A 26,240-nucleotide genomic window follows, 5' to 3' on the forward strand; every position below is an offset into this window, starting at 1 on the left:
TCACCTAGACAGAACCAGCCAATCAACACCATGACTCACCTACACAGAACCAGCCAATCAACACCATGACTCACCTACACAGAACCAGCCAATCAACACCTTGACTCACCTACACAGAACCAGCCAATCAACACCATGACTCACCTAGACAGAACCAGCCAATCAACACCACGACTCACCTACACAGAACCAGCCAATCAACACCACGACTCACCGAGACAGAACCAGCCAATCAACACCATGACTCACCTAGACAGAACCAGCCAATCAACACCACGACTCACCTAGACAGAACCAGCCAATCAACACCACGACTCACCTAGACAGAACCAGCCAATCAACACCACGACTCACCTAGACAGAACCAGCCAATCAACACCACGACTCACCGAGACAGAACCAGCCAATCAACACCACGACTCACCGAGACAGAACCAGCCAATCAACACCACCACTCACCTAGAGAGAACCAGCCAATCATCTCCTTCTTCTTCATGCTCTTCTTGTTGTAGACGGACACCATGAGGGTGACGTCAGGCAGCTGGAAGAGCGCCACCTGCAGCATGAAGGTCTCCTTGAACAGCGGGTTGGGCTGCCCTCGCCGCACCGACGTCTTGCAGCGCTGCAGCTCCTGCCCCGTGGGAGACATCAGCGTCACCTTGACATAGGTGTCTGTGGACACACACACACACACACACACACACACACACACACACACACAGCTACAGGCTGCAGACTGGGATCATCACTGGCAATGTTAACTACAGGGAGGGTTGTGGGGTACAGGCTGACAGAAAGGGACGTGGTTAACAGCTACAGGCTTTGGAAACAGACACAGGTCAATCAGCACTGCTTCAGCAAGGGAGAAGGGAACAGTCACAGACTACAGAAAGAGACACAGGAACAGCTACAGAAAGGGAAACAGGAACAGCTACAGAAAGGGACACAGGAACAGCTACAGAAAGGGAAACAGAAACAGCTACAGAAAGGGACACAGGAACAGCTATAGAAAGAGACACAGTAACAGCTACAGAAAGGGAAACAGGAACAGCTACAGAAAGGGACACAGGAACAGTCACAGACTACAGAAAGACAGAGACACAGTAACAGCTACAGAAAGGGAAACAGGAACAGCTACAGAAAGGGAAACAGGAACAGCTACAGAAAGGGCACAGGAACAGGAACAGCTACAGAAAGGGAAACAGGAACAGCTACAGAAAGGGAAACGGGAACAGCTACAGAAAGGGACACAGGAACAGCTACAGCAAGGGACACAAGAACAGTCACAGACTACATAAAGAGACAGAAACAGTCACTGGCTACAGTAAGGGACACTGGAACAGCTACAGGAAAGGACACAGGAACAATCTACAGAAAGGGACACAGGAACAACTACAGCAAGGGACAAAGGAACAGCTACATAAAGAGACACAGGAACAGCTACAGAAAGGGACACAGGAACAGCTATAGAAAGAGACACAGTAACAGCTACAGAAAGGGAAACAGGAACAGCTACAGCAAGGGAAACAGGAACAGCTACAGCAAGGGACACGGGAACAGTCACAGACTACAGAAAGATAGAGACACAGTAACAGCTACAGAAAGGGAAACGGGAACAACTACAGAAAGGGAAACGGGAACAACTACAGAAAGGGAAACAGGAACAGCTACAGCAAGGGACACAAGAACAGTCACAGACTACATAAAGAGACAGAAACAGTCACTGGCTACAGTAAGGGACACTGGAACAGCTACAGGAAAGGGACACAGGAATAGCTACAGAAAGAGACACAGGAACAATCTACAGAAAGGGACACAAGAACAGTCACAGACTACATAAAGAGACACAAGAACAGTCACAGACTACAGCAAGGGACACTGGAACAGTCACAGACTACATAAAGAGACACAGAACAGTCACTGGCTACAGGAAGAGACACAGAACAGTCACTGACTACATAAAGAGACACATGAACAGTCACAGCTACAGTAAGAGACACAAGAACAGTCACAGACTACAGAAAGGGACACAAGAACAGTCACAGACTACATAAAGAGACACAAGAACAGTCACAGACTACAGCAAGGGACACTGGAACAGCTACAGAAAAGGACACAGGAACAATCTACAGAAAGGGACACAGGAACAGTCACAGAAAGTGAAACAGTTTCCAAAGAATTTTCTTAAACTTTTCGGCCTTTTCCAACCATTGCAGACTGACAGTAACAGTAAAAAAAAATTTTTTTAATTAAAAAAAAATTTTAAACACTGTGAAGAGGAAAGGACTTCATTTGGAAGGAAAACAGCCCTAAAACTAGACCAGACAAAATTTAAACATTCCCATAATGTATTCCTTTTGCGTGCTCAGCTTCTCTGAAGGCCCTCATGCACACAAGGGAACTGCACTGTCTGACAGCAACCAGAGCCCAGTGACAGCCACTCTGACCCTCAGGGACTCAGGCTGAAGTTAAGTTCCTGGCTGACAACTACAGAGAAGTCTCTCAAAACACCAGCAAGGCAAGCAGCAGTTCCCAAAATGTGGGGAACTGTCTGACGCAGTCCGTGCCAGAATAATCAATTTGTATGATTGTGGGCCCTCAACAATGAATAAGACACACACACACACACACACACACACACACACACACACACACACACACACACATACACACACACACACACAAACACACAAACAAGGAAACTTCACTGACTATCTACACATTCACAAGGTGGAGAGGTGACAGATTTCTGGAAAAAAAAGGGGAAAAAAGAAAACAAAGCACTGCTGAAGAACCTTGGTATACGAAAACAGCAGCAATTCAAGCTGCTGACAACTGATCAGATCCTTCCCCAAGTTCTTCATCACCGAAGAAGACATTTCACAAAATTCTCTCTCCTCTTCCCTTGGTGCTCATGTGAAGCTATCTCTGTATTTTTCCTCAGTTTTTGTCGATTCTTTTTTTTCTTCTTTTTTTTCTAATCAGTCCCATTTCCCTTTCATTGTTTCACTGTCACTCCTCAGTCTAAAATGACAGGCAAAGTTGATGGCTCATGAGAATTACAGGAACAGACTCTACTGGAGATTAGTTGTTTGTTATTTCTTTGTGATTGACAGAGTCAGTATCAACATTATTCTATTATTTTTCCTTCCGACTTCTGTCACTTGTTCTGCTGGATTCCGTCAGTTTTCAATGGTTCTGGAATGCAACCACCACATAAATCTGAACACTTTAGTTCATAGTATTTTCCTTACATCTTCAGAATGCTGGGAATGAAAAAGGTCAGCATAAGCACGAGTTCCTCCTCCATCTTAAAACAAACCATGCACCACAGATACATACCCCACAAGGAAGCCATAACCATTACCACTCCAAAACAGAACAAAGCCCTCATCTTTTTTCTTCCTATGAAGTCTCCATGCTGTGCTTGTATCTGTGGCTGGGTGTTCTGTGTGTGTATGTGGGATGTACATGCATGTGCATGCATGTGTGTGAGGCCTGTTTTCTGCTTTTTTGATGTCATGACTTCTATTTGCAATCTGTATAATCATCATCATCTCACTAGGTGCCCTATAATCATTGTCATCATCTCCTCAAGGCCTGACTAAGCGCGCTGGGCTACGCCGCTGGTCAGGCATCTGCTTGGCAGATGTGGTTTAGCGTATATGGATTTGTCCGAATGCAGTGATGCCGCCTTGAGCTACTGAAACTGAAACTGTCATCATCTCACCAGGTGCCCTATAATCATCATCATCATCTCACCAGGTGCCCTATCATCATCCTCATCATCTCACCAGGTGCCCTATAATCATCCTCATCATCTCACCAGGTGCCCTATCATCATCATCATCATCTCACCAGGTGCCCTTTAATCATCCTCATCATGTCACCAGGTGCCTCATCCTCATCATCTCACCAGGTGCCCTATCATCATCCTCATCATCTCACCAGGTGCCCTATCATCATCCTCATCATCTCACCAGGTGCCCTATCATCATCCTCATCATCTCACCAGGTGCCCTATCATCATCCTCATCATCTCACCAGGTGCCCTTTAATCCTCATCATCTCACCAGGTGCCCGGTTCATGGCCATGTTCCTGAAGTTGCTCCCCTTGATGACCTGGACGGCCAGACGGCCAGTGGTACCGTTGTAGGCCAGCCCCACCAAGAGTTCCGGCATCCCCCCGTGCTGCAGGGACTGGGTGGAGGAGGCAGAGTCACTGCGCGACAGGCTGGACACGTCGAACCCCGAGTCACCGTGCTGCAACACCGCCACACAGTGTGTGCACCGTCAGCACCATTGTCTGCTGTCATGTATCATGACTGCCCCAAGGTGGAGTATTGTATTGCATTGTATTGTATTGTATTGTATTGTATTGCTCTTTTGTGTCACAACAGATTTCTCTGTGTGAAATTCGGGCTGCTCTCCCCAGGGACAGCATATCACTACACTGAGAGCGACACCCTTTCTTTTCTTTTTTTCTTAAAAATTTTTTTTTTTCTTGCCTGCAGTTTTATTTGTTTTCCTATCAAAGCCGATTTTTCTGCAGAATTTTGCCAGGGACAACTCTTTTGTTACTGCGATTTTGTTTTTTTTTACCTGCGGCAAGTGCATGCGGCTCACAGGACCTTAGTTTATTGTCTCATGACCACAACTCAAGGTCTAGTGAAGGGGGAGAAAATACTGGTGACAGTGGGATTCGAACCAGCGCACTCAGATTCTCTTGCTTCCTAGGCGGATGTACTACCACCAGGCCAGCACTCATGACTGCCCCAAAGTGAAGTGGTGGCCCAGTGGTCATTCACCACACTAGGAAGCCAGTGTTCATGGGTTCAATCTTCTTCTTCTTCTGCGTTCACTCGTATGCACACGAGTGGGCTTTTACGTGTATGACCGTTTTTACCCCGCCATGTAGGCAGCTATACTCCGTTTTCGGGGGTGTGCATGCTGGGTATGTTCTTGTTTCCATAAACCACCGAACGCTGACATGGATTACAGGATCTTTAATGTGCGTATTTGATCTTCTGCTTGCATATACACACGAAGGGGGTTCAGGCACTAGCAGGTCTGCACATATGTTGACCTGGGAGATCGTAAAAATCTCCACCCTTTACCCACCAGGCGCCGTCACCGTGATTCGAACCCGGGACCCTCGGATTGAAAGTCCAACGCTTTAACCACTCGGCTATTGCGCCCATCATGGGTTCAATCAACAGACCGCTCAAGGTTGGGGGGGCAGTATGACAGCCATGCTGTAAGGCCTCCAGCTCCAGAGCCGATCAAGACAGACATCAAGGCCTCAGGCTGACCTTCAGTCGAGTGGCTGAGGGGGTTGGTAGCAGCACTGCCACCTGACAGGTATTCAAAGCCACACACACAAAACAAGCTTTGTGCACAACCTAGACACTACAGTGACTGTATCATTTGAAACACTGTCGAGCACTAAGCAGTTAATTAACAACAGCAGATGTTTTGCAGGGCTACTATCCAGTACTGAAAATAGAAACTCCTTTTTTTTTATATGAACAACAGTGGAGTGGAATAATCTGTCTGATGCTGTCAAGTCAGCTGTGTTCAGGAGGACAGCCTAGAGCCAACACCATCAGTTCTGCTCCTGTGTGCAAACCCCCTTGCCCCACCATTGCAGATAATGAAACATCCAGATCTATCAGGATTTTACCCCCACCCCCCCTCCCAAGGTCCTGTGTGCATCATGCATTCAGAGCATGTAAAAGAATCCACAGCAACAAGAGAGTTGTCTCTGGCTAAAATCATGCAGCAAATTAAATTTGACAGTAAAACAAATACATTTGTAGGCAGAAATGAAGGGGTGAGGAAGTGTGGTGGTGCACTGCAGTGATGCACTCTCCCTGGGGAAAGCAGACCAAAGTTCAAAGAGAAATCTGTTTTGACAAAATGTAATATAATACAATTACACAACTTTTTCTTTTTCTTTTCTTTTCTTTATTTTGATTTTCTTTTATTGGTTTCAGTTTCAGGATGAGTGAGATTGTTCAGATGGGCATTTTAGGTGACTCCACAACTGTTCATCACTTTTTTTTTTCCTTCTCAGTCTCACCATCTTCTACTGAACAACTACCCCTTCTGACATATTTCTCTATGACATCAGTCATTTCAGGAACACAGGGATCCACTGCAACGCAATATTCAATCATTCATAAACACTTTTGTGATCTAACACATTTCTACAGTAACCACAGCAACCTAAATTCAATACACCGTCATCATCTAAACCACCAAGCGATGGCACAGGTCAGTAATAACAACTGGAACAATGGTGTGTTGGAGAAAACTGTTGTCCTGATAAGAAAAGCCCTCACACCTTCAATGCTTCTCTCTTTCCCCACCCTTTAGTCAAGCCAACTCTTTTCTCTTTCGATTCAAGCCAGAGAGAAAGACAACAGCTTCGGCAGATCCTCTCAGATTGATTCCTTCACGCAGGAAGTGACAGGAACATGTGTAACTATAACATTTCCAGCAGACAGGCTCAATACAGCAACTGTTGAATCGTGCATCCCCAGCTGCCTGCAGACCGATGGAAGCAGCTTCGCAGGCTAGTCAGATTCGTGCAGTGATTGAAACTGGGTTGAATCATCCTCCTGTGAGCTTAAAATCCTTGCAGACGTCTCCAGATGACTACCTAAAGCCTTGAACCATACTGGAAAGCCCTGCATGTGCTCCACAGTACTGGTTATCATCATCCTCACCAACACATTATCAGCTCTTTTCTTCATGTGGAAACAAAATTATACAATTAAACGCTTGTTTATAAATGACATAATTTTCACAGCATACTCTGTAAAAAATCTGGCATAACTTTGACAAATGTGGCTTTTTTTGAGGGGGTTGGGGGGGGGAGAGGGGGGGAAGGATCACCTACACCCCCATCCTCCAATCATTTTAAATGGAAATGTGAATCACTATCATCAAATGGTAAAGCCTGACTTGAGAGTAATAGCAAGTTTCAATTTCAGAGAGGTATCAAAGTGTGTGGACTGATCTATATGTGCTACACCACATACGCTGTTGAAAAGAAAGGCAAATGGAATTTATATATAAAAAAATCTGTCAAAATCATCACTACTACTACTATCACTATTGTCAACACTGACTGATTGAATGATTGGTCAAGCAGTTAGTTAATCTTTTTATTATTTATCTTTAACTTTTTTTTTATCATTTGATCATAATCATTTTATCTTTCTCTATCTATTCTTATTTCTTTTAATGCTCACTGGATGATACTGTTTGTTCATACTGTTTTTTTTCTGTATATTGTATACATATCTTTGCAAAAAAAAAAAAAAATTTTAAAGTTTAAAATAAAAACTACAGACTTACACTAAGGTTGCTGCGGGGCTCCAGAATGACCCAGTGTGTCGAGGGCTCCACAAGGTTCAGGGAGGCAAAACCAATGACGCTCTCTCCGATCATGCGCTCTCGTCTCATCCTCTCCAAGCCGTACAGCCGGAATCGCAGACCCATCCCTGGAACCTCATCTGTGATAAAACAAAAAAAGTCACAACCTCATCTGTGATCAATAACAAAGTTTTTTTTTGAGAAAAATTAGGGAAAAAATAATAAACATCCTCTTCTGCTTGGGTTGTCAAGCTACAAGCATCAGGAGAGAAAGGATTTTGAGAAAGTTCCATCATCATGTAGTTTCTGCTGCAAACTCATTTAGTGTAGTCAGGCTGTGAAAAAACCAACTATGACTAACAAATTGGAAGTTTTTTTCTGTTGTAACATATTTGCTAAGACTATGTGTGTATATAGTAAATATTTAAAGTATGTGTGCCCTTACATAACTGACTTATAATGATCTACTTAGGTCATAAATATGCACAGTATGAGCTGACACATATTTTTGCTGAAAGCATTGTGTGTTGCATCTCATTTGAAAGATCACAGATCGCAAGTTCCAAATATTAAACAAAAGGGGCAAAGTCTTTAAGCTTCATGTGCGATTCCTGCGATAGAAAAACTGCAGGAATGAAACCCAGAACACTGGTGGTGGGGGTGTTGTGGGGGGAGTGGGTGGCATCAGTACCGGGTCTTACATATGCATGGGCCTGTCGATTCAAAATGTTTTAGTTCCTCACCATCTGACACTTAGAACAGCATTTGCTTTTTATATGATATATTGATATAGATTCAAGTTCAAACCTTCCCCTGTCTTCATCACAGCTTTCCGGCTTCAATAATAATTCATAACAAACACTCCGCACAAAAACCGATTTTGGGTAATCTCCTATTTCAGGGGTATTTTCTTGCATATTCACTACTGAAAAACTGCAGTCAGATGACGTGTAAATTGCCTAAAGAGAAGAGAAACCAATGTGTGGTTTACGTTCACTTTATCACTCACCTGGTGTGACTTTATTGAAGGTGAAGGTTTCATCATAAGCTGGATCCTGACCTTCCTTCACCTTGGTCTTGAACCGCTGTTTTTTGGTGGGCAGGAGCATGATGCGTACCTGAAATGCAGTACCTTAAACAGTCAGCATCACTATTACCACCTTCATAAAGAAACAAAAACAAACAAAAAACCACGCACCTGAAATGCAGTACCTTAAACAGTCAGCATCACTATTACCACCTTCATAAAGAAACAAAAACAAATAAAAAATCACGCACCTGAAATGCAGTACCTTAAATAATCAGCATCACTATTACCACCTTCATAAAGAAACAAAAACAAACAAAAAACCACGCACCTGAAATGCAGTACCTTAAACAGTCAGCATCACTATTACCACCTTCATAAAGAAACAAAAACAAACAAAAAAACACGCACCTGAAATGCAGTACCTTAAACAGTCAGCATCACTTTTACCACCTTCATAAAGAAACAAAAGCAAACAAAAAACCATGCACCTGAAATGCAGTACCTTAAACAATCAACATCACTGTCACCATCTTCAAAAGGAAGCAAAAAAACAAAAAAATCAAGAAAACAACACCTGCAACCCCCACCACCATAGAGCGAGGATGCAGAGAACCATGCAGTGTGTGATCTCGTTTTAGTTCCGTTTGTTTCCCCATCTCCTCACAGTGGGTGGGTGGACCTCCAGTCTGCTCATTCCTGGCTCCCCAAGTACAATCACATCCAAACTCTATCACCTCCATCCGTCAGCAATGTATGTCAAGAAGCTGTGAAGCCACTCAGCACAGGAGACCCTGCCTGTTCATGTCCATAGCCAATACAGCTCTGACTGCACACACACACACACACACACACACACACACACACACACACACACACACACACACACACACACTGGCACTTTCCCCATTCTGAAGACAGGAATACTTTATTCGTGGAAAAAACTGAAAATGTGTCCTCTCTGAAGTAGAAGACCATCACTGTGACCCACAAACAATATAACGAATCTATCACCACAGAACACCTGGACACCAGCTGTCCTCAAGCATGAGAGTGAAGAACAGAATAATGTGTCCTCTCTGAAGTAGAAGACCGACCATTACTGTGTCTCACAAAATTCTTTAATAATATCATGAACCTATCACCACAGAACACCTGGACACCAACTGTCTACAAGCATAGGAGTGGTGAATAAAACACTGGTGTTTGTGATGAGTCCTGCTAAAGTCTTTGGTGCCTGTAGGTTCATGAGGAGGGAGGGAGGGAGGGAGTGGACTGTGGATGTGTCATGGTGTTCCACTGCAAAGGAGGCGTTCATCAGTCTAACTTCACCACTGTGATTACCTCATCAAAAGAGGGCTTAGTCCTATGTTTGCTGAATCCACACAGGTAATGTGAACACCACAGAAGTGACCCAGCAGCAGTGCAAGTTCTCCTCTGGTGTGTGTGGCCTCATTACGACTTAAAACTCATAGCTCCCCATGAACCCCTGGCACTGAGCAGCAGAGCATGGGTGTGGCTGTGGATGGGGGATTTGGGATGTGCAGCATGGACAATGTCACTCAAATGCCACACAAGACTGGGAAGTGAAAAAACAACAACAACAAAACATGAAAGAAAAACCTCAATTTTATGCAACTGAGGAAATTTCCAACATGAACCCCCCCCCCCCTCCCCACACACACACACACCCGCACCCCTGTTAATCACTCAAGTATAAATGATTTATCAATGATGTAAACCAGCCTGAATGATAATGCCACTCTTCTTTAAACAGTTAATGTTAAAATAAAACAGCATGCACACAAACGTTGATAATAATTAGTGATGGGTTATATGTTTAAGCATATGCAAATGTATTCCTCTCTCTCTCTCTCTCTCTGTACTATCCATTTTAGTAACTGCATTTGTCTGTTCTTGCCATGTCATTATTTTGTTCTCTCTCTCTCTGTCTCTCTCCCTCTCTCTCTCTCTCTCCTTTATCTGAATAAAAAATCGTTATCTCTCTCTCTCTCTCTTTCTCTCTCCTTTATCTGAATAAAAAATAATTATCGTTATCGTTATCTCTCTCTCTCTCTCTTCTGGTGTTTTTTTTGTGGTGTTTTTATTGTGTGTTTTTTTTTGGGGGGGGTTGTTGTTTTTTTTGTTGTTTTTTTTGCTTGTTTGGTTTCTTTGCACTTAAGGCCGGAGGTTAAAAAAAGAATCATGTCCTTGCTTATTCCACTTCCCTCATTCAATAAATTTCAATTCCGTTTAATTCAGTACAGTTCAGTAGCCCATGGCGCCACAGCCCGTGGTGCAGTCAGTACCTGAGTGCTGTTGGCACCCCCGCGGTCCTTGGCAGGGATCTCCCGGGCCCGGTGGATGTGCACCGTCATCTTGCTCTTGGAGGAGTCAAAGGTGAAGGTCACCTCCAGGCTGCCGCACTTGGAGATCAGAGGGGGCTCGTGCTGAAGGTCGCTCACGTCAAACAGGTGCTCCTGCACACAGAACCCTCACAGCATGAATTACAGCCATTCGCTGTACAAATGGTAGCGCCACACTAAACAGTTGCTGAACATACTTCCTTCTTCTTTGTCTTCTGTTTTCGTGATCTGCAACTCCCAATTTCACTCGTACATTCTGGTGGGTTAAAACGTGTGTGACAGTTTTTACCCTGCCATGTTGGCAACCATATTCCATATTTCAGGGACCAAACATACAATCCATGCAACAAATATAACAACTGCTAATGTTTACATCTATCTATCTGTCTATCTATTTATCTATAAGGCTATCCCAGGACGGTTTAGGGAGGGGAGCTATGTATTCAACACTACACCGACGCACACAGAATAATATCAACAAGATGGCCAGATGGTCACTAAGTCATATTATGGGTAGCCGAGGTTTGAACTCACAGTAAGAGGAAGGTGGCAGAATGGTTAAGACGCTCAGCTGCCAATACAGAGAGTCCGTGAGGGTGTGGGTTCGAATCCCGCTCTCGCCCTTTCTCCTAAGTTTGACTGGAAAATCAAACTGAGCGTCTAGTCTTTCGGATGAGACGATAAACCGAGGTCCCGTGTGCAGCACGCACTTGGCGCACTGAAAAAGAACCCATGGCAACGAGAGTGTTGTCCTCTGGCGAAATTACGTAAAATGAAATCCACTTTCATAGGTACACAAATATGTAAGCATGCACTCAAGGCCTGACTAAGCGCGTTGGGTTATGCTGCTGGTCAGGCATCTGCTCAACAGATGTGGTGTAGCGTGTATGGATTTGTCCGAACGCAGTGACGCCTCCTTGAGAAACTGAAACTGAAACTGAACTGAACTGAACTCACAGCCTTCTGAATGCAAGCTCATCCCTCAATCAACTGAGGCACCAAAGGGAAACAGAAGGGAGAGGGGATAAAATGCATGTGCGGCAGAGAGGGGACAGCTGAAAGGAGAGAAGTCCAGGTCAAGCCATCGAATGCAATCGAAGGTGACAGCAGCAGCCAGCAGCCCCCAGGAAAAGAAGCCCCTGAGATAGCGCTATCCGGGTTAATGCATGAGACAAGTCCACTCCTGATCGAACAGTGCGCGGGTGGCAATCCCCCTGAGCCGGCAACCGCTTGTCAGGGTGTTCCCCAGGAACCGTGGAGAGGGCTTTGTGTTGAGGTGGAAATAAAGATTGGAGTGGTGTACACTGGTTGATAAACGATCAAGGTTCAGCAGGGACTGATGTCAACTGGTTGATAAAGGATCAAGGTTTAGCAGGGACTGATGTACACTGGTTGATAAACGATCAAGGTTTAGCAGGGACTGATGTCAACTGGTTGATAAAGGATCAAGGTTTAGCAGGGACTGATGTCAACTGGTTGATAAACGATCAAGGTTTGGCAGGGACTGATGTCAACTGGTTGATAAACGATCAAGGTTTAGCAGGGACTGATGTCAACTGGTTGATAAACGATCAAGGTTTAGCAGGGACTGATGTACACTGGTTGATAAACGATCAAGGTTTGGCAGGGACTGATGTCAACTGGTTGATAAACAATCAAGGTTTGGCAGGGACTGATGTCAACTGGTTGATAAACGATCAAGGTTTAGCAGGGACTGATGTCAACTGGTTGATAAATGATCAAGGTTTGGCAGGGGCTGATGTCAACTGGTTGATAAACGATCTAGGTTTGGCAGGGACTGATGTCAACTGGTTGATAAATGATCAAGGTTTGGCAGGGGCTGATGTCAACTGGTTGATAAACGATCTAGGTTTGGCAGGGGCTGATGTCAACTGGTTGATAAACGATCAAGGTTTGGCAGGGACTGATGTACACTGGTTAATAAACGATCAAGGTTTGGCAGGGACTGATGTCAACTGGTTGATAAACAATCAAGGTTTGGCAGGGACTGATGTCAACTGGTTGATAAAGGATCAAGGTTTGGCAGGGACTGATGTACACTGGTTGATAAAAGATCAAGGTTTGGCAGGGACTGATGTCAACTGGTTGATAAACGATCAAGGTTTGGCAGGGACTGATGTCAACTGGTTGATAAACGATCAAGGTTTGGCAGGGACTGATGTCAACTGGTTGATAAACGATCAAGGTTTGGCAGGGACTGATGTACACTGGTTGATAAACGATCAAGGTTTGGCAGGGACTGATGTCAACTGGTTGATAAACGATCAAGGTTTGGCAGGGACTGATATCAACTGGTTGATAAATGATCAAGGTTTGGCAGGGGCTGATGTCAACTGGTTGATAAAAGATCAAGGTTTGGCAGGGGCTGATGTCAACTGGTTGATATAAGATCAAGGTTTGGCAGGGACTGATGTCAACTGGTTGATAAACGATCAAGGTTTAGCAGGGACTGATGTCAACTGGTTGATAAACGATCAAGGTTTGGCAGGGACTGATGTACACTGGTTGATAAACGATCAAGGTTTAGCAGGGACTGATGTCAACTGGTTGATAAACGATCAAGGTTTGGCAGGGAATGATGCCAACTGGTTGATAAAAGACTGTCAATAGCCTTTGGAGTCATGGTGTTGACAAAAATGATGTAAACTGACTGATGAAAGACAATGTAAACAGCCTTAAGGGTCATGAAAAAATAGGCAGGAAATGATGTAAACTGGTTGATAAAACATTAAAAGACGCTGTCAACAGCCCTTGGGATCAAAGGTGGCAGGAAATGATGTAAACTGATTGATAGACGACTCTTCACAGCCTTTTAAGACCAAGGGTATGGTAGGGAATGATGTAAACTGGCTGATAAAAGACACTGTCAACAGCCTTTAGGATCAATGGGTTGCCTTGGCAGGTGGGTGGCAATCCTGAGTGACAGGAGATGGATCAAAGAAAGACGATGAAGAAGCATTCACGCTCGAGATGTCTTTTTTAAAATCTTTTCTTTCTTGTTTGTCTGTTTGTTTGTTTGTTTGTTTGCGCTCTGCACACCAAGTCACTTGAATGGCGGTGTTGACTATAAGATTGAAGACTGAAGATGTTTGCATGTGTTTCTGCTGCTAAGAGTGTATACAGTTTTCACAGACATGATGAATCAATCAGCATGTCTAAGCTGTGACCGTCAGCACAGGCTTCCATACTGCATGCGCCCACCTGGGCGTTTCCCTCAGATCACTGCTATTTATAACATTGTGTAACAACATTCCCAGGAAAGAAAAAAATCCCTAAACCTGTAGTGTAGTGTAGTGTGTGTGTGTGTGTGTGTGTGTGTGTGTGTGTGTGTGTGTGTGTGTTCACACAATCAATGATTTGCTAACTAGTTAACTAGTCGTCGACCTGACAACGCTATTATTTGTATTTGTATTTCTTTTCATCACAACAGATTTCTCTGTGTGAAATTCGGGCTGCTCTCCCCAGGGAGAGCGCGTCGCTACACTACAGCGCCACCCATTTTTTGTATTTTTTCCTGCGTGCAGTTTTTTGTTTGTTTTTTTTGGTTTTTTGTTGGTGGTGGTGGTGGTTTGGGGGGGGGGGTTGTTGTTGTTTTTTGTTTGTTTGTTTGTTTTTTGTTTTGTTTTGTTGTTTTTCCTATCGAAGTGGATTTGTGTACAGAATTTTGCCAGGAACAACCCTTTTGTTGCCGTGGGTTCTTTTACGTGCGCTAAGTGCATGCTGCACACGGGACCTCGGTTTATCGTCTCATCCGAATGACCAGCGTCCAGACCACCACTCAAGGTCTAGTGGAGGGGGAGAAAATATCGGCGGCTGAGCCGTGAATCGAACCAGCGCGCTCAGATTCTCTCGCTTCCTACGCAGACGCGTTACCTCTAGGCCATCACTCCACAAGCCCCAAAAGGCCAGAACGGCCATCCACCCACAGACGCTGGTTATTCCACAAAGCAAAGAAATAAAAAAATATTTTTTTAAAAAGAGCGAGGGGAAAAGGAAACGAAATCCATGCTGATTATAACTCACTCGAGCCAATCCAACCATCCCTAGCGGAATGGAAATAAACTTTTCATGTCCGTGTTCTTCTTCTCCTTTCTTATGAGATATTGTTTACAACGACAGGGCTTCATTCCCCAAAACGTGGCGAAACCCGAAACTTGCGCATTTTGGTTTAATAACAACGGCGGTTTGTAAAGCCAGACACTGGCTGAGTCAGTCAGACATGCTGGCCGCATGAAGTCATGGTGCTCTGACGTCACTGCTGGTGCTATATTGATCGTAATTAGCAAGAACATCGACATCAACTCCCTCTCTCTCCCTCTCCCTCTCTGCACTCCTCGCCACGACATAGACAGATACCTATATAGTTGGAGTTGCATGTTTAGAAAATTTGTTTTCCTAATAATGCGCAGCAGTGAACAAAACTACCATCAAGGATGATGGGGGTTTTTTATCGGATAAAAAGAAAAATGTTATCACCGAATCCAACATCAGAAGAAGAAAACAACAACATCAAATGCAGTGACTTGTCCACGCAACAAAATGAAAATGGTAAAATACGAAGCGACTCCTGTGTCCATACAAGCACACCAACACGCCCGCACGCTCAAACAAGCAAAGTAGTCTACCCAAGCAAACATATAAACTAAGCAACCAACCAACCTCAAAAGACAACAGGAATGTTGAGAGTTCACATAAAAGTAAGGCAGAAAGAAAGGAGAAGCACACACACACACACACACACACACACACACACACACACACACACATTAGAGAGGATCAGAGGAAGAAACAGGGGATCAGAAGAAGAGAACGGTCCATTACTGACAGGCACAAAAAGAGACAAAAAGCTGCCTGTGAAACAGGAACAGCCGAACAGCTGTCGCCATGCAGCTAGCTGATGCCACTCTGAGCTCCCCAGATGGGAATGGGGGAATGGGGAGGAGGGGGAGGGGGGGGCAAAAAACACACAGGCTTATACAGCTGCAGCTCTTAGCGAACATCCCTTCCGTCTGTCCCTCCATCTTTGCTTGATGAAAACATACCGTGTAAGGTTCAGATTCGCACTATACATATTACTTTTTTTTTATGCGTATTCCTTTCCTTTGAAAAACCCGAGACACCATCCGGCCTCCTCCTTCTTCTTCTTTCCGTCACACGACCAACATCGACTTGCCGATGACTCTGAAAGTGGTTCATGCATGCTGGGTATTTTCGTGTCTCCATAACCCATCGAACACTGCCATGGGTTACAGGATCTTAAACGTGCGTATTTGATCTTCTGCATGCGTATACACACTAAGGGGGTTCAGGCACTAGCAGGTCTGCACATAAACTGAATGTAATACTTTGATTATGTTTTTGTTTTGTCCTGCATCATCAAGTGGGTCACTCTGGATGGTGGTCAATACTGTTTGGTTTCATCTCCTCTCTCTTTTTTGTTATTTGGTCTTGGATTATTTAGCAGGCTGGTTGTTGTGACTGTGAATTCATTAATTATCCCCACTCCTTGTTACTCAGTACAACCCCCATGAAAAACTGATGAAATGATTACAACATCGCACATGAATCAATATCTAAAAAAAACAAATAAATTACAGCGAATTAATTTTCGTTTCGAAGTCCTAAAAATAATCTGACACTCTACTGCAAACACGAATCCAAAATAATTACAACATCGCACATAAATCAATATAAAAAATATAATGATAAATTACAGCGAATTAATTTTCGTTTCGAAGTCCTAAAAATAATCTGACACTCTACTGCAAACACGAATCCAAAATAATTACAACATCGCACATAAATCAATATAAAAAATATAATGATAAATTACAGCGAATTAATTTTCGTTTCGAAGTCCTAAAAATAATCTGACATTCTATTACAGACACGAATCCAAAATAATTACAACTTCGCACATAAATCAATATATAAAATACAAATCACAGGGAATTAATCTTCGTTTCGAAGTCCTAAAAATAATCTGACATTCTATTACAGACACGAACCCAACACCTTCCAGTAATCTCGAGTCTGTGATAGGCATGTTTACTGTGCACAAAAACAGCGTAACTGCTGGTCTATGTTCAGTATGTTGTGGTGGTTGTTTTGTTTTAAACGCAGGCGCCCGCAACCTATTGCTACACCCTAACAAACACAATAGCAAACCATGTACCAAACTGAATGGTATCAACCACAACCACACGCCAGACGTCAAAGCTAATTAACAGACCTATTAACAGACATCTGCGGTAACGGTAGCTGCTAATGAAATGTCACGCTGAAATTACCAATGCTCTATTGAATGTCACACGTACAGGAGCTATGTACACGTTAACTTGGATCAGACTTACTTCAGTGAGCAATAACAGTCCTGTACCATTCAGCTGTTACTTCCAAATGACGATTTCCTCAAAACATGTCTATGTGGGTCGCGTTTATCTGCTTAAAGAAAGTCTAGTTTAGTCTCACTAATTATTCTTAATCAGTATCAGTATCAGTATCAGTAGCTCAAGGAGGCGTCACTGCGTTCGGACAAATCCATATACGTTACACCACACCTGCCAAGCAGATGCCTGACCAGCAGCGTAACCCAACGCGTTTAGGCCTAGGCCTTGAGAAAAAAAGAAGAAAGAAAGAAAAAGAAAATAATAACAATAATAATGATATTAATAATAATAATAATAATAAAGAGAATGATGACGATAAATAAGCAAATAAGCAAATAAATGTCTTTAATCAAAGCATCTAGAATAGCCCACGCGGTTTCTAACTGAATAACAGAGTATGGCTGGTGCTCTATTTCCAACTCAACACTCACCTCCCTTCCTCCCCTACCTTTTAAACAATAACATTAAAATGTGAAAATGAATACTTTAATAAAATGTCTGCAATCGGACATTAAACTCCATTCTATTTCCTTATCTTTAACACGAACAATTACAGATATCCACACTGCGCTGTATTCAAAAACTGCCCCAAATAATTGAATGGATCGATGTTCCATTTCACTCTCGGTCTGCGCAGCTCTTTCTGCTGAATCAACACGACTTAATAATGGTCATTCCGTGTTAACTGTCGGCAGAACGGATATCAACTGTCGGTGTCGAGAGAGCTGATGATGACTTCGCTTCGTGTTTCACTGTCGAGTCCCATCCCGTGCTGACTTGAAAATGGTTGGCGTGTGCCAATCAAGACCCCCCCCCCCCCCCCCCCCCCCCCCACCCCCCCCCCCTCTCTCTCTCTCTCTCTCTCTCTCACATAATTATATATATATACACCACATGCACACACACATACACACAAACACACTTTCACACATATCATACATATATATATATATATATATAGAGAGAGAGAGAGAGAGAGAGAGAGAGAGAGAGAGAAAACACACACACACACACACACACACACACACACCACACAAACGCACGCACACACATACACACACACAAAAGCACGCATACACACAGACACAGACACACAGACACACACACACACTTTTGCAGACACACACTTCCTTCTTTCAGAATCACACACACACACACACACACACACACACACACAGATGTCAACCCAAAACCTACCCCAGCTATCTACCATCCATCACACCAAGGCTACGTCACGTCATGTGTCAAGATCAAGACGAACAAACGAAGGAAGAAAGGAAGGAAGGAAGGAAGGAAAGACAAGCAGAGGACAAGACACGAACAAACGAAGGAAGGAGGGAAGGAAAGACAGCCAGAGGACAAGACAAGACACGAACAAACGAAGGAACGCAGGAGGTAAGGAAGGAAGGAAGGAAAGAAAGACAGCCAGAGGACAAGACAAGACACGAACAAACGAAAGAAGGGAAGAAGGAAGGAAAGACAGCCAGAGGACAAGACAAGACACGAACAAACGAGGAAGGCAGGAAGGAAGGAAGGAAGGAAGGAAGGAAAGAAGGAAAGACAGCCAGAGGACAAGACAAGACACGAACAAACGAAGGAAGGAAGGAAGGCAGGAAGGAAGGAAGGAAGGAAAGACAGCCAAAGGACAAGACAAGACACGAACAAACGAAGGAAGGAAGGCAGGAAGGAAGGAAGGAAAGACAGCCAGAGGACAAGACACGAACAAACGAAGGAAGGAAGGAAGGAAGGAAGGAAAGACAGCCAGAGGACAAGACAAGACACGAACAAACGAAGGAAGGGAGGAAGGAAGGAAGGAAGGAAGGCAGGAAGGAAGGAAAGGCAACCAGAGGACAAGACACGAACAAATGAAGGAAGGCAGGAAGGAAGGAAGGAAGGAAGGAAGAAAGGCAGGAAGGAAGGAAAGACAGCCAGAGGACAAGACAAGACAGGAACAAACGAAGGAAAGAAGGAAAGAAAGACAGCCAGAGGACAAGACAAGACACGAACAAACGAAGGAAGGAAAGACAGCCAGAGGACAAGACAAGACAAGCAAAAGAGCAGCCACATGGGTCTGCCAGTGCATCGGCAGTGACAAGTGGGTCACATCAGACAGTCGACAAAGGAAAACAAAGAGTCGGGTTGCACTAATCGATAAGGGGACTGCCGGGGGAGAGAGAACACGCGGCGCCGTGCCTTGTCTGGTCTTGTCTTGCCATGTAGGCTTCTTCACTGCACTGCACTCTACTGCCCCCCCTTGCTGTCTGCCTGCCTGCCTGCCTGCCTGCCAAGGCCTCAGTCCATCAGCCTAGCTCTAACCAGCCCCAACAACAAACATGCCAACAAGACACAAGGTCGTCGCCCACTCAACCTGTCTTCCTACTAATCCTCTGTTCGACACCTCCCTTGCCAGCCTCCTACACAGATTCTCTCTCTCTCTCTCTCTCTCTCTCTCTCACACACACACACACACACACACACACACACACACCTCTCTAAATTACCCCTCTCTCAGCGCCCCGAACATCCCCTCCTACACCCCCTCCCCTACCATCATCCCACCAAAAACTAAAACTTACCAGCCCTAACATTTCTAACTGCACAGAGTGTAAGAAACAAACAAACAAACAAACACAAAAAAACAACAGCTAGATATAGCTTTCTCTTTCATAGTACTCAAGAGAATGAGAAGATACGAGCGCAGAAAACTGAAAAACCTTATGTCTGAACGATAACATCAAACACTGCACAGACACACACATGCACTGACACACAGAAACTCACAGACACACACAGACACAGACACACACACACACACACACACACACACACACGGCTGGAGGAAAAGAAATACCAAATGACGTCATCCAAACAGGATTATTCACTTCTGCCGATGGGGGTGGGGGATGGGGGGGGGGGGCAGGTTTGTCCACGCGACATGGAAGCAGAAACTATCTGAACTACTGCCACAGACAACATATAGCGATTAATTGTCAGCTGGAAGGAAACTGTTCGATAGAGTAGATAGGCATAACGTCCTCCACGCCCAATGAAATAAGTATCTGACAAGCAGTATCGCCAAAGCGCACGCATTCACAGAAAGAGGGGACATCAACTGCCGGCCAAGTGTATCCAATATGAACGTCACCTTTTCACTCACGAATCCCAAGCAGTGTTGAGACTTTAAAATATTATTATTAGTAGTAGTATTTTTATGTATTTATCTTCTTTTTTAAATTATATATATATATATATATATATATATATATATATATATATATATATATATACATATATACATACATATATGTATATATATATATATTTTTTTTTTACTTTATTTATTTTATTTTTTATTACTATTATTCTTTTCTCTTTTTTTTCTTCTTTTTTTTTAATAATTTTCCTCAAGGCCTGACTAAGCGCGTTGGGTTACGCTGCTGGTCAGGCATCTGCTTGGCAGATGTGGTGTAGCGTATTATGGATTTGACCGAACGCAGTGACGCCTCCTTGAGCTACTGGTACTGATACTGTTGAGACTGACGAGGAATGGCACAGGTTTCTCAACGCGATCACTGCCAAATCAAATTCACCACTGAGCAATTCATCGTGCATCCAGTCCACCAGACAGCCCCTCTTGGCCATGCCGCTCAGTATCAGTACACATGCAACATCTTTCTACAACTGATCCACTCAATCTTCAGGGAGATGTAATCCTGGTTATAATTATGCCAGATTCAGCTCATCTCTCTCTCTCTCTCTCTCTCTCTCTCTCTCTCTCTCTATATATATATATATATATATATATATATATATATATATATAATATCATATATCACACAGACAGACAGACAGACAGACAGACACACACACACACACACACACACACACACACACTTGAAAAAATCTCCTTGAGAAACCCTGTGATAAATTCCACAGATCTTTATATAAAAAAAAGAAGAAATAAATAAAACTTTAAAAGTCGAACACATAAAAGCTAAATCGGTCTGGAACGCGTCAATGCCTGAATATCCTAATAAAGACATTGAATACAATCCCAAGCTATTTTCAGGTATGACAAACCCAGCCTAGCTGCGACTGGGAATTTCACCACGTACGTGTGTGTAAAAGGAGAGGGGTAGGGGCGATATTTAAAGTCAACCCGGCTCTTTTTTTCTCTCTCTCTCTTAATTTCTGTGCCTTATAGTGACACTTTCTACTTTAATTAACTCGAGAAGACTCTAAAAGTACCTCCACTATATCAAATCCAATGGATGGTCATCCCAGCTTCTTTTTTTTTTTTTTTCTTTTTTTTTCAAACGCATGTGGCAGATCATAAGGGCCATCACCATGTGTTGGGGTGTTTTTTTTTCTTATCACTTAACCCTCACAAAGAATGTCGTGTCACTGGCATTTATCCATTTGTTTTCTTTTCTTTTCTCAAAACCAATGATACATCTTGGATGGGTGGGCAGCTATGGCTTTTTTAATGAGTGATTATGCACTTTAACAAATGTATATCGAACATACGAAGGAGAGAGAGAGAGAGAAAGAGACAGACAGAGACAGAGACAGAGATACACACACACACACACACACACACACACACACACAGAGAGAGAGAGAGAGAGAGAGAGACAGAGACAGAGACAGACGCAGAGGATAAGGGAGACGGCGAAAGAAAGAAGAAGGAAGGGAAACAGCGAGAGGCTGAGAGCCAGAGAGAAGGTGGTGTGGTGGGGGTGGAAGGAAGCGGGAGAGGATGGGAGATCCTTGGCAGGCAGGCAGGCAGGCAGGCAGACAACACACGCACAAATCAGTCATCAGGCAAAAAAAAGACACCAGGACGTTTCATAAACGAACAAGGACATAAATAACGGCGGCAAGGCAAACAAAAAAAAAAAAACAGACTCAGACGGTGAAAAAGAACCACCACACAAAACAAACAAACAAAAAAACCCATAGAGAACGTGACGGTGCCAGACGTAGGAGGGAGGGAGGGAGAAAGGGGACGGGGGTGGGTGGGTGGGGGGGGGCACAGAAGGAGCGAGAAGAGGAGAAGAGAAAGGAGAGGAGGAGGAGGAGGAGGAGGAAGATTTGGAAGAGGAAGAGAAGAGAAGGATTTGGGTGAGGAGGAGGCGGAGGAGAAGAACCAAAACCAGAACCAGAACCAGGAGAACCAGAACCAAAACAAGAACCAGGAGAACCAGAACCAGAACCAGAACCAAATCGGAGGAGGGATCGTAAGAGGGGGGGGGAGGGTGGACCGACAGAACAATAAAAGGAAAATGAAAGAAACTACAACAATACGATATAATACATCTTCCCTGTGACGACTTAGTATAAATATGTTCTAGTATTACAATTGCACATAAAGGCTCGTCACACACAACACACAAACAATCAGCCCACAAAGTCCGCCTCGCATAGAAACATAATCAAATGCTTTTAATACCAAAAAGACCAAAAAAAAGTGAAACATATTAAGCAGAATAACAAAACAAAGTAATGAAGCACGGCCACAGTGCAGCAACACCCACTTGTTTTTTGTTGTTGTTGTTTCTTTTTTCGTTTGTTTGTTTGTTTTGTTTGGGGTTCTTTTGTTTTTTTGTTTGTTTTTTTGTTTGTTTGTTTGGTTTTGTTGTTGTTGTTGTTGTTTTGTTTGTTTGTTTTGTTGTTGTTTTTTGGGGGGGTGTTGCTGCCCCATCATCTGCACCTTTTCAGTGGCATTACTCCCAGGCCACTCACTTAGATCCCCCACACACACGACCACACCCGGGTTCGTCCGTCACAGTTCCAGCGTCGGCAGTCCGCAGGGAACCATCGATATTAGGTCGCCAGGAGGCCACACACCACAGGAGATCCTACACTGCTGCTGAGTCACTTCGGTGGTGTTCAGTGGTGCCTGTTCTGATTTAACGTACTTAGGACACCACCTACTACGCCCCCTACTAACGACAATAATGGCCAGACTGAGTGAGCGTCCCTCATAGAGTGGAGACTGGTACCACGTCCCTCAAAAAACAGCCCCTCCCCCGCCCCCCCCCCTCCCCCCTAATTAATCTACCATTTGTTTTTAATCTGCAGGTGTATTTTTGTGACTATCAAAGTGGGTTGCCATGGACAACTCTTTTGTTGCCAGGAGTTCTTTTACGTACGCTGAATGCATGCTGTACGCGAAAACTCGTTTATCGTCTCATCCGAATGTCTAGCACCTAGACAACAGCTCAAGGTCCAGTGAAACGGGAGTGAAACTCTCGGTCCGAATATGGGACCCGTTTTCACTACGTTCCATCATTAGGATCGTTACCACTGGGATATCTACCACCGTATATTTATCATTAGTATAGTTACCACGAAGATATTTATCACTCGGTCGGCTGGATCGTTACCACTTCCGCCGTAGCTTTATCATTTGGGATTTTTACCACCCGGTACGTCCACCCAATAGGATGGTTACCACTACCACGATACGTTTATCATTTGCGCGCGATAGTCACTTCCTGCGTAAGTTTATCATTTGTGTATGCTAAACACTTCCTACGTACGATTATCATTTGCGTATGTTTATCACTTACAAGTACGTCCATTATTTTAGATGGTTACCACTACTACCGTACGTTTATCATTTGCGTACGTTTACCACTCATAACGCACGTTCACCGTTAGGATGGTGACCACTGCCACCGTATGTCTATCGCCAACATGGTTTCCAGTGGGAGTGCGTCTATCATTAGAAATCATGATAAGAATGGTTACTACCACAATTCTATCACACACACACACACACACACACACACACACACACACACACACACACACACACCGTTGTCTCTTCGCAGCCTCCTCGAACCGTTATCTCTGCCTCAACATTTAGATATTCAATTGGATATGAGAAAGAGATAACAAATTGGCCGCATTTTTGCATAATTATGTGAGCAACATAGCTATGGTTTCCAAACAACACTAATACTTGCATTTGTCGTCATGCCCGTCTTTCTTCCCATTTCAAGCTGAAGTATCACGACTGCTTCCTGTTTCTGCCACCCTCTTTCTCTTTATACGAGACGACAAGAGCCTTAGTTGCCTTTATCTCGTTTTCCCAGACAAGTCTTTTACGATCAAGTGTCGGAGATGTGCAGCTGTAAGCCGCACCACCGATTTATCAGCTCGTTGTTTCCTTTCTGACATCACGGGCAGTGTATCCATTTATGCGGCTGAACGCTGCGAATTATACGGTGCTTCAAGCTCTCTATATTCTTCTGTGTTTTCTTTTATGGGGATGATACTACACATAAAACAGCAGCAGCAGCAACAACAACGGCAACAGCGACATTCGTGGCATTGAACAACTCCAGAGACCCCACTCAAGTGTCTCAGATTCGTTCTTTTCCTGAGAATACCTTCCCCCCCTCCCCCCAAAAAAAGAAAACAAAAACAAAAACAAAAAAACCACCCTAAACTGTGAGTGAGAGAGTGCGGGGACGGAGACATGAACGGAGGATGTGGATGGGAGGAAAAAGAAGAGAAAAGAAGAAAATGAAACGTTTGTGATGCGTGAGAGGTTGGAAGGACGAGATAATACAGAAGCGATGTGAAGAAACGATAGTGGAATGAACAAACAAACAAAAAACAAAAAACAAAAAAAAGAGCAGTGGGGGGAGGGGGGGAGGGGGGGAGAGGGAAGAAGAGAAAGGAAAGAAGCTTTTTTTCCCCTTTCAGAAGCACCCAGATAATTTCCAGACCACGATAATAATGATACGAGGACCGTTGTGCATCCAAAGCAGCGAACAGACCCGGAAGCCTTTATCAACACAATCACAGTATCGGGTCCTTCACCGCGACGTTCAGGAGTGATGTTTTACGACAGTTTTTTTGTGCTCGTTCCCATCCCGAAAGATTTACTAGAACTTGAGCATCTTTCGTGTACCTTTTTTCTCGTTGAGAGAACTGCACTTTAAGCACCTCTCATGTCTTGTACACAGTAGCTTCCTTCCAGCTCAAGCACGGGAGCTTACGAACACACTTCAGCAGCCTTTTCTTTGACCCATTCCCTAATGTCGGTTGTCCAACAGCATGCCGTCACTTCTTTCCAGGGTTTTGTTTGTTTTGTTTGTGTTTTTTTTTTTCATCGGACTTAACCACTTTTTCAGGTTTTCATTTTGTTGTTCTTCTGCCGTGGACACTCCTGTCCAACTCCTCTAAGGTGTGAAAATAATCAATAGGTTTCAAAGCGACAAACCTGACCTCGTTTTCTGTGGAAACTGGGTTTGGTGTAGGTGTATGCCCAGCTATGAACGCTCTTCTCTTTATGCGGACGTGAAATCACCTAGGTAATCAGATCAGATTCTTCATTAATTAGAAGATCCTTTGCAGTTTGAGGCACCTCTTTGGCTTCAAGGAAACATTCTCACACCTACCTGCTACGAGTATGCGTGTCTCCCATGCCCCGACAAATCTGAGCTACGCTCTATCGAAACCCAACATTCATCTACATGGCCATAATTAGCTCGTTCCTTTGTCAGCAAAAATGAGAACAGTTTTATGATGCAATGCACAATCCTGTTGTGTTTTCGACTGTTAATCCAGCTTTTTTCTGAGCACTCAGAACGACTTCTGATGTTGTCGATCACTGTTTTCAAACAAGCTTGCGAAACGACAAGTCTCACATGCACCGAAATTGATTTTTGTTGTGTTTTTTTCACAACTGGGGGTGGCTCGATGCAAAATTATCGAAGACAAAGATTAGATGTTTACAAGCATGCACGGCCGCATACACACACACGCACGAACACACGCACAAGCAGACAGAGGGAGAGAGACAGAGACAGAAAGAGACAGCCAAAAGACAGGTCCATGCAGTGAAACAAACATATGAACAGAGAGACAGTGACCGGGAAAGCAGAACGAAGACAGAGCCATCAAGTTCCGTCCAATGGAAACTTCAATAAAACAGAGACGTACGTGTTCGAAATAATTCGTAACATCAACACCGTTACTGACACATCCGATTCAACCAAACGACCTAGCAATAAACCAATTTAAACACTTTAACGT

General features: G+C 43.9%; 1 protein-coding gene across 5 annotated transcripts in view; it reads right to left on the reverse strand.

Annotated features, from left to right (window-relative positions):
- Positions 1–26,240, reverse strand: part of LOC143281230 (synaptotagmin-14-like) — a 183,482-nt gene that overhangs the window by 6,964 nt on the left and 150,278 nt on the right. For all 5 annotated transcript variants that reach the window (XM_076586324.1, XM_076586327.1, XM_076586325.1 and 2 more), the window contains 5 exons: positions 10,720–10,890; positions 8,393–8,501; positions 7,366–7,523; positions 4,074–4,263; positions 460–672 (listed from right to left, as the gene is read on the reverse strand). In XM_076586324.1, coding sequence (XP_076442439.1) covers positions 460–672; positions 4,074–4,263; positions 7,366–7,523; positions 8,393–8,501; positions 10,720–10,890 — 841 coding nt within the window. The remainder of the gene's footprint in view (positions 1–459; positions 673–4,073; positions 4,264–7,365; positions 7,524–8,392; positions 8,502–10,719; positions 10,891–26,240) is intronic.

Source organism: Babylonia areolata, chromosome 4 (genome assembly GCF_041734735.1).
Source record: "Babylonia areolata isolate BAREFJ2019XMU chromosome 4, ASM4173473v1, whole genome shotgun sequence".
In the NCBI taxonomy this organism is placed as follows: Eukaryota; Metazoa; Mollusca; class Gastropoda; order Neogastropoda; family Buccinidae; genus Babylonia; species Babylonia areolata.